Source organism: Porites lutea, chromosome 2 (assembly GCF_958299795.1).
Source record: "Porites lutea chromosome 2, jaPorLute2.1, whole genome shotgun sequence".
Taxonomy (NCBI): Eukaryota; Metazoa; Cnidaria; class Anthozoa; order Scleractinia; family Poritidae; genus Porites; species Porites lutea.
In genome coordinates, this window is record NC_133202.1 from 22,401,407 (window position 1) to 22,412,953 (window position 11,547).

The 11,547-nt window shown below is 39.4% G+C and overlaps 2 protein-coding genes across 2 annotated transcripts; both read left to right on the forward strand.

Annotated features, from left to right (window-relative positions):
* Window positions 1-1,033: 1,033 nt before the first annotated feature.
* Window positions 1,034-2,721, forward strand: LOC140926745 (uncharacterized). The gene has a single exon (XM_073376442.1). The coding sequence runs from the start codon at window positions 1,478-1,480 to the stop codon at window positions 2,036-2,038; it is 561 nt and encodes a 186-aa protein (XP_073232543.1). The 5' UTR covers window positions 1,034-1,477; the 3' UTR covers window positions 2,039-2,721.
* Window positions 2,722-4,469: 1,748 nt separating this feature from the next.
* Window positions 4,470-10,451, forward strand: LOC140928033 (fibronectin type 3 and ankyrin repeat domains protein 1-like). Its single transcript, XM_073377751.1, has 2 exons — window positions 4,470-5,472; window positions 8,319-10,451. Exons 1-2 carry the CDS (start codon window positions 4,995-4,997, stop codon window positions 8,942-8,944), a joined length of 1,104 nt encoding a protein of 367 aa, XP_073233852.1. The 5' UTR covers window positions 4,470-4,994; the 3' UTR covers window positions 8,945-10,451.
* Window positions 10,452-11,547: the final 1,096 nt, after the last annotated feature.

The following is an 11,547-nucleotide window of genomic DNA, read 5'->3' on the forward strand; positions in this document are numbered from 1 at the left end:
AGGATAACCTCTGTCTTTTTGTTTTCATCTAATATCTTCGACTTTACTTAGGAAAAACATTTGCGTACATCGCTAAGCCTCCGTACAACGGGGGACATCTAAAGCGAACGTCGAAAAAGCAACGAGTTTTAATACGCGTAACATCGCTCTTCTCCTTTGGGCAGCTAATTGATATCGTTTACATTATTTCAGTGGAAGGTCTAGCTTACTGTGATCTTTTTCGTCAAAAACTCTCGAAGCTTTTGCTCCTTTTCAAGATAGCACCGGTTTTAATGGTCAATAATTACACTGGGAAAACTGAAAACGTGTCCTCAACAATATATCAGTCATAACCAATCGACGCTTGGACTTCTTCGAACACTGATTAATTGATTACATTTTTATCCGTTTCCGTTTCTTAGCTGGTGTAACTTACCTTAAATGCTTAGTGACACGCACATCTTAGAAACCGCAAAAAAGTAAGAAAATGTGTTACTGAATTATAAACATCGCTAAACGGCTTTACTAAATTGACTTAAAGATAGTAGCAGACTCACATAGTGTTCGAAATTAAGAAAATGACATGGCGTATTCCCACTGATTTTGTCTCGGTAATGTGATTTTGTAATAATTTAAAAAGATTTACTGATATGCTAATACACAAGAGTTTTATCATCGTTCTATTTTTTGAGGTCAAACGAGGGTACAACTGTACTTCTGTTCGAGTTCAAAGAAAAAATGACATCTGATTCTAGCATTAAAAGTATTATTTAATCACTCCCCTCTCATATTGGTCAGGAAAGTACCTGTCTGCGACAAAAAAATCAATATTTTCATTTTCGAGGCAAAAATGAGTTTATTTGTTTAAGCGGCCTTAAGGCTGTAATTTACAGATTTCTTTTCGTTTCTTAATTATCGCCTTCCGAGGCCGGAACAAAAGAAGTATTATAAACAGCCTTGCATTTTCTTCTCGTTTCTTTTAGTTACGCCGCACGTACAACATCGCACTCGTGTACAGAAATCAACGTTTTAGTCTAAACGTTGTCTACAACACTTAGGTTAAAACATTTTCGGGTAATCTAATTGGCAGCTAGTATTATGACAGTCACTGCTTTTACAAAGTTTTTTTAGTGCTTAACTATCTTGCGTAATTTCTAAGCGCAGTTGCATTGTTTGCGCGAGAGGCTATATGAAATTAGCCGCCCAAAAAAACCTGCTAATCTGTCCCTGGAGTAACTGACATTGTTTGACGCATTCGTCATACCCAATAGTTATTATTATTAAAACTCGACATGTCAGACGACGGAAGAAAGACAGGTAGAAACGACCTAAACTGAGTTAAACAAATGTTTTTTTTCACTTTCACCTCTCAAATCAATCCAAGTCCATTTGCAATCTTTTTGGAGCAGTTTTTCTTCCACGAAAGCCACTGAGTTGAGTGTTGTAACATCGGTTTCCATCTCAAGGGTAAAACCGAGAGAATCTGCAACCAGTCGAAATGACGACGAAACGACAGACACCCAAAATAAAGATCGATTTCTGGGACGACAATATGTGTTCTGGCACCGGAGAAGGAAATGCAGTCGCCGAAACTGAGAAATTCTGTGTGAAGAAGCTAAAATCGAAATTTATTAAACCCGACCGACTTAAGAGTCAAAGAACCAAGCTAAGGGAAGCGGTAATGAACGACAAACCCGATGATATTCCGAGAATCATCAAGGAGGAAGGAATCAAAATCAACGAGATCGGCAAGAGCAGTGTTCCGCTGATTCACGAGGCAGCTTTTGAAGGAAGAATAGAGTGCGTGAGAGCGCTGTTAGATTGCGGGGCAAAAATCAACATGTGTGACGCTGAAGATTGGACTGCCCTTCACGCGGCTGTTTTAGGGGGACATGTGGAGCTCGCTAGTGTTTTAATTCAAAGGGGAGCGGATATGTACGCCGAGACAAACGAGAAGTACATTCCTTTCCACATTGCAATTGAAAACGGCGACGAGAACATGATAGCACTGTTTGTTGACAAGATGTCGCAATTGTCGGCGTTAAGTGGGAAAGGATAGTCTGAAACATGTACTATAGCATGGAACTGGATTTGTAAGGTCAATTCATGCCTTGAAAAATGACTTACTTCAGAGTATCTATAGACATGTAATTAATGTAGATTGTGTTACTAACTTCAGGCGTAGGTCGCGGATGATTCACAGGTACCCAAGGGTACAGAGGGAGGGGATCGAAACAGTCAACAGTCCATTACTACCTGTAACTGAATTATGATTAACTTCGAAATATACGCAGGATTATTCTGTCACCGATAGACTCAGTCTATTAGAATGGTAGTTGTAGAAACTAGGACTGCGGCTATGATTCCCGCACACAATAGGGTTGAGCTACCTGTGGATGAACCATTCATTTTACTCGTCAATGTGTGCGTCCTATCTGGAATCACAGAAACATATAGCTTTGCTCGAAGATCAGGCTCATGCGATTCCTAGTCGTGTCGGCACTAGTCTTGTACACCCGTGAAACATGGACCCCAACAGTGCAGATTAAGAATAAATTAGGGGCCGTAGAGATGAGATGCTTTCGAAACTACACTTGGTATCTCCTACTAAGTCCACATCACGAACGAGGAAGTGAAAAACAGAAGCCATTGGGCCCTATGATGACATTTTAATATGGCTTGGGTTAGGAAATCAGGCCAAGTATAGCCGTGCAAAGAGTAGCAAGGAAAGAGGACAGAGAAACTCGGGGTGGAGGGGGGGGGGGTACTTTCCTATAAGAGACTAATGGGGATGTACCGCTGGATGGGGTCGCTTTTTCACGACTGGATTGACTATAATGGGGTCGCATTTACTAAAATGAGTCACTAGAATGAGGTCACACATTTTCGGATTTTTTGGGATAAGACAGTTCTTCATATTTACCGTTAGCAGATGTACCAGAATGTTTGTACCGTAGATGAAAAGTAAAGTATTCTTCATTCAATATAAAAAATGGGTCAATTCATAAAAATAGCGGGTGACTAGACTGAGTTGGGATCGCGAAAATTACATATCTGCTTAAAAAAAGACTAAGATGGGGTCTGTAAGTGGCCACAAGATAGATTATAAGGGGGTAGGGGTTCTGAGAGGCCAGCGGCACATACCCAGCAAAAATTAACCCCCTCCCCCCCCCGGGGAGAAATGCTGAGAGGACAACATACCGAAGTGGACAGGTTTGAAGAAAGAGTGACAATAGGGACCATTTGAGTGACAGGATAGGTGACAGGACAGGTGCAGGTGGTATGCCCACAGGCCATGTATGCTGATTCCCAATTTATCATTTAATAGCCTGAGTAGAAAGTCTTTGCAAAATATTGAAGACACTTATATTCATAAAAACACGACAGTAGAACAGCTATAAACTAACATTATGGTCTTTGCAACTTAAAGGGTCCGTGTCGCTTGTCCTATTGGCTACCATTTAATAGCCTTTGTAGAAAGTCTTTGAAATCGAGTTATTGCGCAAAAATTGGAGCGAGAGCAAAAGAAATCGAAGACCCTCTTTTTTGCTCTCGTGCTTAGATTCTCGACAAACTCGCGTGGAAACTCTTGCTACCGAGTCTATCCTTTTAAATAGTTGAAACTGTTTTTGCATCAATTGAATTTTAAAAATAATGGTCCAGGTTTGTTATATAAGGCCATATTTAGGTATTGAAACTATTGAAACTTCATTGGTGGGTAAAGGTAGTAAGTAGTATCTTCAGCCACAGAGTTTACCTAAAACAGTAATATGGTGTTTAAATTCTCCTTCTTCTTTAATATAAAAATACAGTCTTGGGTTTGTACGCTGGTGGACGGCCGAATTTCGAGCAAGTCCCCGATGCAATTCTAAACGTCTGGTGTACTTGTATTTAAATTCCGACCCTACTCGCCATTAGAACTAGAACTCGGAGGGTCGTGAGTTCGATTCTCACCTGGAGCTCGGACAATATTTTTCTGAGCTTTCTGGTGTTTGAATTCTCCTTCTTCTTTAATATCCTCGTTTCACATAGCCCATAAAGATTAGGAAATGCCGGCCCACCAACACAGTTGACCTTGAGATTACTGAAAGTACACAATGGGGAGGTCATTGGTGGGATGGCATTGTATATGCAGAATAACAAACAGAAAATTGTATGTAGGGTAACAAACACAAAATGCTAAGTGTTAACAGGTATTCTAAATCATTTATTTGAATAGTAAAATACAGAACAATTTTGCACCTCACAATGCAACTCAGTGAGGACAACAGTTAAAACAAATTATGGTATTACTCTGGAAAATTCAACTCAAGCACCAATGACGTCAGAGTTCAATGCAAATAGGTTTTCGGTAGCGTTTTCGTGGTTAAGAAACGATTGTTTACTTATGGTGTTTTTAATTCCAAGTCGCATTAATAATGAATAAAAGTGATGAATAACCTAACAAGACCCATAATCTGTTTCCTTGTAAACGTGGTAGTTGATGATTAACCGAAAAGCCGATATTTTACTTAACCAATGAGGTGCAGGCGATTTTATTGATATGCACTTTGCTAATTTAGGAACAAGTAAGAACATTATCCATTATCCCAAATCCTTGGAGCGTTAAAAAATTTATGAGCTAGAATCTTCAAACTATTAGGTCATTAATTACAGTTTGTGTGCTATTGGAATACCCCCCATGTAAATCTTAGACACCAAAACCCTCCATGTAGCTCATGAAGTTTTGTGTCAACATGCATTTCATATGCTTTTACTGTATGGTCGCTCTGCGCTGAGCACTCGCACTCCTGAGAGCTGTAGTTATTTAACGCATGACACAGTCTCTGCGACGGATTAACATTTCCGCCGGCTTTAAAGTGGCTGTTGAGGTTTTAAGTGTGTAGGTTGTCAAGAATAATCAAGGTCTTTTGCAACTGTCGCATAATAAACGAGAAAATCTCGTTAGAGTCGTTTACTGAGATCGAAAGAAGCAGCCGAAGTCATTTTACTTGTCATCTGATTTGTACACAAAGATGTCTCTACCAGAGCTAACCGTCGGTGAAGTCAACTACAATAGCATAGAACTTAGATGGGATACCTCAGAGAATAACAACAGCAATAATAACAAGAAGCGAAAGCTGTTCCACGTTCAGCTCAACAGGACTCGAGCTAGAAGTCCTTGCCCTGGCGGCCCGTCGCTCGATCCTTTGACGAACTACCAAGGGTTCAGCGTGCAGTATGTGTTCAAAGGCTTAGAGCCTATGACTCAGTATTTATGCCGACTGAGAGTTATGGACGACGGAAACGGCGGGCAAGAAGGCGGATGGAGCGAGCCTATCACTGTCTGTACTGCGAATGAGCCGCCATCGGGAGCTGAACTGCATAAGGCTGTCTCCAAGCAAGAGTTGGAGAAAGTTCGAAGCATTCTTGAGGAAAATAGCACGGTTGTTGAAGTGATGGATAAATTCGGCTTGACTCCACTCATGGTTGCCGCACAGAAGGGCTTTACAGGTGAGAGAATTGACTATAAGTACCGAAGGATTTCGGTCAGATTTGTTAATACGTTTGAGCTGTGCAAGTTAGTTGTAATGCAAATTGCAAACGATGAAGAGGTTATTTGTTGAACAAGTTAGTAAGTCTAAGTTACGTTTAAATCGCTGGAGAAACTGAGATGTAAACTTTAAAGAAGCAGCCATGGTTCTCAGAAATTTTTGGCGACATAATCAATCAATTGAATGATAAAGCTCTTGTACAGAATGGAGCTAGCAGAGGTACTGTGCCCGGTACAATACGATGTTTACATGAAGCAAATGCTCAAGTGTGTACCCGCTTCTGGCACTGATCTCTTCTCGTTGTTACGCCAACAAGACATTTGATAAATTCTAGTCAATAAGTGACGTTCTACAGTCATGCTTGTAAGAGCCCAGTAAAGAAGACGGTCTTGCATAAGGAATTCAAACCTCACTAAAATATCGTACAGAATACAACAATTTCCGTTGTCTTTTGTTATTCCCAACTGCGCTAACAATGATTAAGTTTTTTTTAAAGATGTTACTCAATTACTGGGATTACTTTCAACCAACATTCTCTACTAATCCCGATCGATTTTTGTCGACCATTTTAGGTCCATTTGCAAAACTTTTATGCTTCGAAAATAAATTTATATAGGTTCTATTGTAATTCTTTCTGATTATTCAAGTCCAAAGCACGGAGCAAGGACTTTGTCTTCATTAAAATAACAATAACTTCAGCTGCCTTATGTCTTTTGTTTTTAACGGAAACAAAAAGGAAAAATGTAAGCTCATTAAAAAGCCTATTTATGATAATCACATAAATATCTTCGTGAATCAGCAGAATCCCTAAGCAAGGTGTTTTAGAGTAAAATTTTCAAATCTGATTAAACCCAAATTAGTGAGTGAAAATCTGGCGGAGACGGTGATCATTTCTTGTCGATCTAGACAAAGCTTCTTCCGCCGAACTGCAAAAAAAAGAATTAACAACCCCTTGCTTAAATAAACAGGCCTTTTACACTAGGGTCTTTATTTCAACTGGAGATTAGTTTTGTTCAAATAAACAAGCGCCAAACGCATTAACAACGATTCAAAGCAGATACAGGGGACCTTATGAACTTCCTCTCGCTGTTTTATGTGCTTGGAAAATAATAAGAATTATAATAATGTCTCTCCTTTGTTACTACCCAATCTTATTCACAAATTGGGCATTGAGGTTCTGTTAAAGTTTCTTTGAGTACTCAGGTATTTAGACACTTACGCTGGTAAGTACACAATAAAAGAGCCTCAATCAATCTTTATGCTAATTTGAACATGAAGTGTTTTAGGGTTGAAAATTCCAAAACTCAGAGCAAAAATTAAGAAAACGAAACGAATATTTCGAATGTCTTCGTCAGAGCAGGTGAGCAATCTTTTTGGTAAATGAAGTGATTTGTTAATGACTCACAGATTCTGAAGCATCGAACAATCGATTTGTTGAATTTGTCTTTAGGGTTTCAATAACCAAGACAAAAACACTTGTTTTAAAGAGTAAGAAGTTTATCGTACACTCCCCTGCGGATACTAGTGATACAAGAGAAAGCTACAATTCATTATCAAGTATATATTAAAAATATCTACCTAAAAACGAAAAAAAATTACCTAGGTTTCCCTTTTTAAAATTCCAATGATACAATAAAAAGTTAAAACCTACAAAACGCTCGCAGGATCAAGAAATTTGTGTAACAATATTTGCCTCAGTTTCTGTTTAAATTCCCCATGATTCTTACTTAATTTGAGGTCTTTATCTAGGCTACTCCACAAACTGACAACTCTGTACTAGAATGATCGCTGACCAGCAGCTTTAAATAAAGGGATATTAAATTGTTGTGAATTGCGTGTCACGCGGCCAGAAACTTGGCCTCTGGTAACTATCTTGGTTGTGAGGTAATCTGGGACACAGCCCGTCATACAATTAAACGCAAAAACAGCGTTCCTCAGATATAATTGCTGTCTTACAGGTAACCAGGACAATTCCCGAAGAACTGGAGAGATATGGTCGAATTTTCTCGCTTCACTAAGTATCCGGGCGGCAAAGTTCTGTACGTGTTGCAATTTACGTTTATTTCTGTCGGAAGTGTTAGACCAGACCGCCGAGCAGTAAAATAATTTACAGAAAACAAGCGCGTTGATTAAAATCGCTAAAAGTGTTCACGAAAGAGGTAATTGTGTGCAAGTCGCTAGTTAGGGTTAGCTGAGTGCGGGGCTTACATTTGCTTAATAAGATCGTGCCTGCATTGTCCAGGCTTCATTATTGCGCGGTTCATGTGATTGAATTCCCGAAGGCCCCGGAAGACGCCTATACACGGAACCAATGCGAAACTTTGTCAGTGAGTGCTTTAACGCGACAATCTATTCTTCGACCGTCGAGGAAAAGAGAAATTTGATGACCAGGCAAAACTGTTCACTTGTCAGGAACTTAGGCTTCTCTTTGTGATAGCAGGCTATGTTCGGGTACAATTTATGTAAGACTTTTCAGATGTAGTAGCTTGTTCTCAGGGCAAACTCGTAGGCTCTGGGGACAAGATTCTCTCAGATGATCATAACTAAGGCAAATGCGTATGCCTGTGATCTGTGTCTGATAACATTTTTAATTTTTCCCATATAAAGTTGGCTGCTGTCTCTCTAACGCTCGCTAGCAGTGGATCAGTTTCCGTTTTATATCAGATTATTTATCTATAATTCATTTTCCTGTTTCATTTATTTCTCTCCGGTTTCCCGTTGTTAGAACCCCGTGATCTTCAAGCTGAATCTCAGATCAAATATTTAGCTGGTCTAATCACAGTTCATCCTCATATTTCTTTTCAGAGGTAATGGAGATCTTGTTAGAATTTAATGCAGATCCTGATTATGCCAACTTAGAAGGTAAAACAAGTTTAATGAAAGCTTGTTATGCTGGCCAAGAGGAAGCAGCACGGTTATTACGACAGCACGGTGCATCTTGGGAAAAACGTGACAGAAGTGGGCTGACCGCTGTACACTGGGCTGCAGACGGGGGCCACGATGATCTCCTTTTATGGGTTCTTAGAGATGGCGGGCCAGTCGACATCGAAGATACTGTGAACGGCTGGACTCCCTTGATGCGTGTTGCGTGCCTTTCCGGAAATGACGACGTAGCGGAAGTACTTATAGCCAAAGGTGCTAACATAAACAAGTATGACAAATCTGGCAAGACTGTGCTTATGGCAGCTTCCATGAACGGCCATTTTAATTTGGTTCGCTTGCTTGTTGATAAGGGCGCAGATATTTACTTGGAGAACAGGGAAGGGAAAACAGCTTTGGAATTCGCCCGTTCTATGGAGCGTCATAGTATTATTAGATATCTCGAGTTCCAAGTGGCGAAGGAAGAAAAACAAAGGAAGGCTAAGCTGTTGGAAGAGAAACTTAAGGAAAGTAAACAGAAACTAGATCAATTACAAATGAAAGTTAAATGAGAGATAACAGAGACCTTAAGACTCTAAGACCAGGACGACCACGAGTACTAGACTTTGTCAATATTAAGTAGCGCTCGCGCGAGAGAGAGTGTCATTTTGGCGGGGAAAACGTGATGGCCGTTTTAGCGAGAATGTCGTAGTGGCGGGAACAAGTTCTCAAATGTTAGAAGTTTTATCATTTTGCGAACGGGAGAGGAATTAACCACATTCCATAAAAATATCAGTGCTTAATTTTTTGGATAAAAAGACAGTGTACTGAAGCTTTCCGGGATGTTTATTTTTTGAGGATACGCGAAAAAACGTCTAGTCAAATTTCTTCCTCAAAGTCGTCCTCGTCCTGGAATCTAAACGTCTCTTACAGTTACAGCTGGTGGTCCCCTATCTTGTATGGATTTTATCCAAGGTAATGACGGAATAATTTTGATTGGTACCTTCAATTTCTTTTGGGTTTTGACAGGGCCATCCAACGACCGAAAGTTTCCAAATACGTCTCAAGTGTTTCAAATGGTTTTCTCAATCCTTAAGATGCCTGTCTGGTTAATTTGGAGCTGCCATAAAAACTGTATATCTGGGGAACTTTGGTGGTCTCGAAAGCTGTAGGTGGCTTTTTCGTCTCCCTCGAAACTGTTAGCTACTCTAATCAGGCGCGGATTTAGGATACATACTGACCGATTTCTTAAACTAATAGCGCCGGAGGTGCAAGCTTCTAGGGGGGTCCAGAGGGATTCTAAGAAAGTTTTTTGATTTTAACTTCCCAAAGTCGTCTTTCCTGGGTTTCTGCGTCATTCAAACAGGATATTGGCCTGATTTTACTCGTAAATTATTGTTTATTAAACATTTATTTATTTATGAAAAATCTGACCGGTTTTCGTAAAGCAGTGGAACCCGTGTGAATCTGCGCCTGCCAATGGTTCTGGTTGAGAGTTTGAGGGCATGGAATAACTGTACTTTCATTGGAAGACTTTCTGGGGGACTTTTTTCTTGTACAGAAGTTTTCAGGAGACTTTCTTTTTTGACAACAACATCTGTGGAATGAATTGTGTCCACATCCACTTTTGATGTAGACGTTTTAGTGGAACGTTTGTTCACTGAAAAAAGTTATTAAGCCTTTATAGTTTGCAAGTCTTAAGAAAGCTTAAAAAATGCAGAAGTAAATAAGAAACACTAAAATTTAACTTGTATTTTATTATATGCAAATAATCTATCAGACCGGCCTAGCGTAACTTTCTGAATTAATTTAACTCCTGAGAAGGAATTTAAGAGATGATCTAGAAAATGATGAATCGCAATATGAGATTAAAATTGTTTGGGTGACCGATTGATTCTCCGTCATTTTCTGCGGTAAGTTAAGTCGGATTGTTTTTCGGGTGTTAGGTCTGTAGGGAAAGAGATTAAAAAAGAGCTGGTTGCAAGGAATTTTTATGGCTCCCCCGTTCTTGTAACTTGATTATGGTGTCATAAGTGCATAAAAGCATTAACGCTTTGATAGCTATTTTCAAAAAGTAAACCCGTGTCAAGCTTTTAAAGTTTATTAATCTACTTCTGGTCTCGACACGTCAATGAGGCGCCTTGACCGAAGCAGCTGCATCTAATACAATGTGGGTTCCGTGAAAAAACAACTTGAGCATTACATCCCTACTCTTACCGTTTTCTCAAAAGAGGATTAACCTTTTTTCACGCTAAGTCTACTTCGCTTTGATATCTCTACAACCTTTGTTGTTTTTGTAGGATTGTTTTGGCGCGACTTCATTCATGACTGCCATATTGTTATGTGGAAATATCATAAAATGCTAACTGTGTCATACATCATTGATACAATGTACTAGAATTTAGCTATAAACCATTTTGGTTATAATTCTATTTAATTTCACTCTTTTACGCTTCACTTTAACATAACCAATGAACAAGACTTCAGAAAAAACAACAACAATCAAGAACAATCATTGCACTTCTAATTCCTCTCGAAACCACTTAAAGACTTCTTTGCTATGACCGAGGTTATTTTCGCTGGAAAAGATAAACTAATTATTTCGCCGTCCACCTTTTACTACTCATTACATATTCATTTCGTGTCTTGAATATTCTGGGCTTTAATTAAAGAAATGGGGATTCGATTGACTAAGTATAAACGTTACACATCAATTCTGAACAAGTAAAACAGCTGTGCCAGTTTTTAAGGATGTTGTTTAAGATTAAAAACACGACACTTGCTAGTTATAAAACCAAGATTGACTCCCTTTAGAAAGTTGCCGTTATCTCCTAAGGTTGGTTTATCCGTCACAACGCAGTAATCTAAAAGGAACTGATTATCTGAGCGGTACTTAACAACTCTTTGTCGTTGCCTATGTTTATACTTACTTCGTACGTCTTAATTTTAGGTTTCTAAGAGGAACATGGTAATTAAGCATTCCCCTCTTGGCTGGAGGCTGACTTAACATTTGTTCATCTGAAGACCCCTCTCCCCGCTCCCCATGTGTATCAGATTGGCAAACTCCTCCGTTCGCACTGACCCTTATTGTTTAGAGCACTTACAGTCGTGAAGTTTTGACCTCGCGTCCACACTTATAGTGTAAGTAACGAAAAACGAAAAACGAAGGTCCATC

Excerpts from the sequence above, each read along its gene's own strand:
- LOC140926745 (XM_073376442.1), top strand. The coding sequence starts at position 1,478 with ATGACGACGAAACGACAGACACCCAAAATAAAGATCGATTTCTGGGAC.
- LOC140928033 (XM_073377751.1), top strand. The coding sequence starts at position 4,995 with ATGTCTCTACCAGAGCTAACCGTCGGTGAAGTCAACTACAATAGCATA. Across the intron at positions 5,473-8,318 it reads CGCACAGAAGGGCTTTACAG|AGGTAATGGAGATCTTGTTA; the intron begins GTGAGAGAATTG and ends ATTTCTTTTCAG.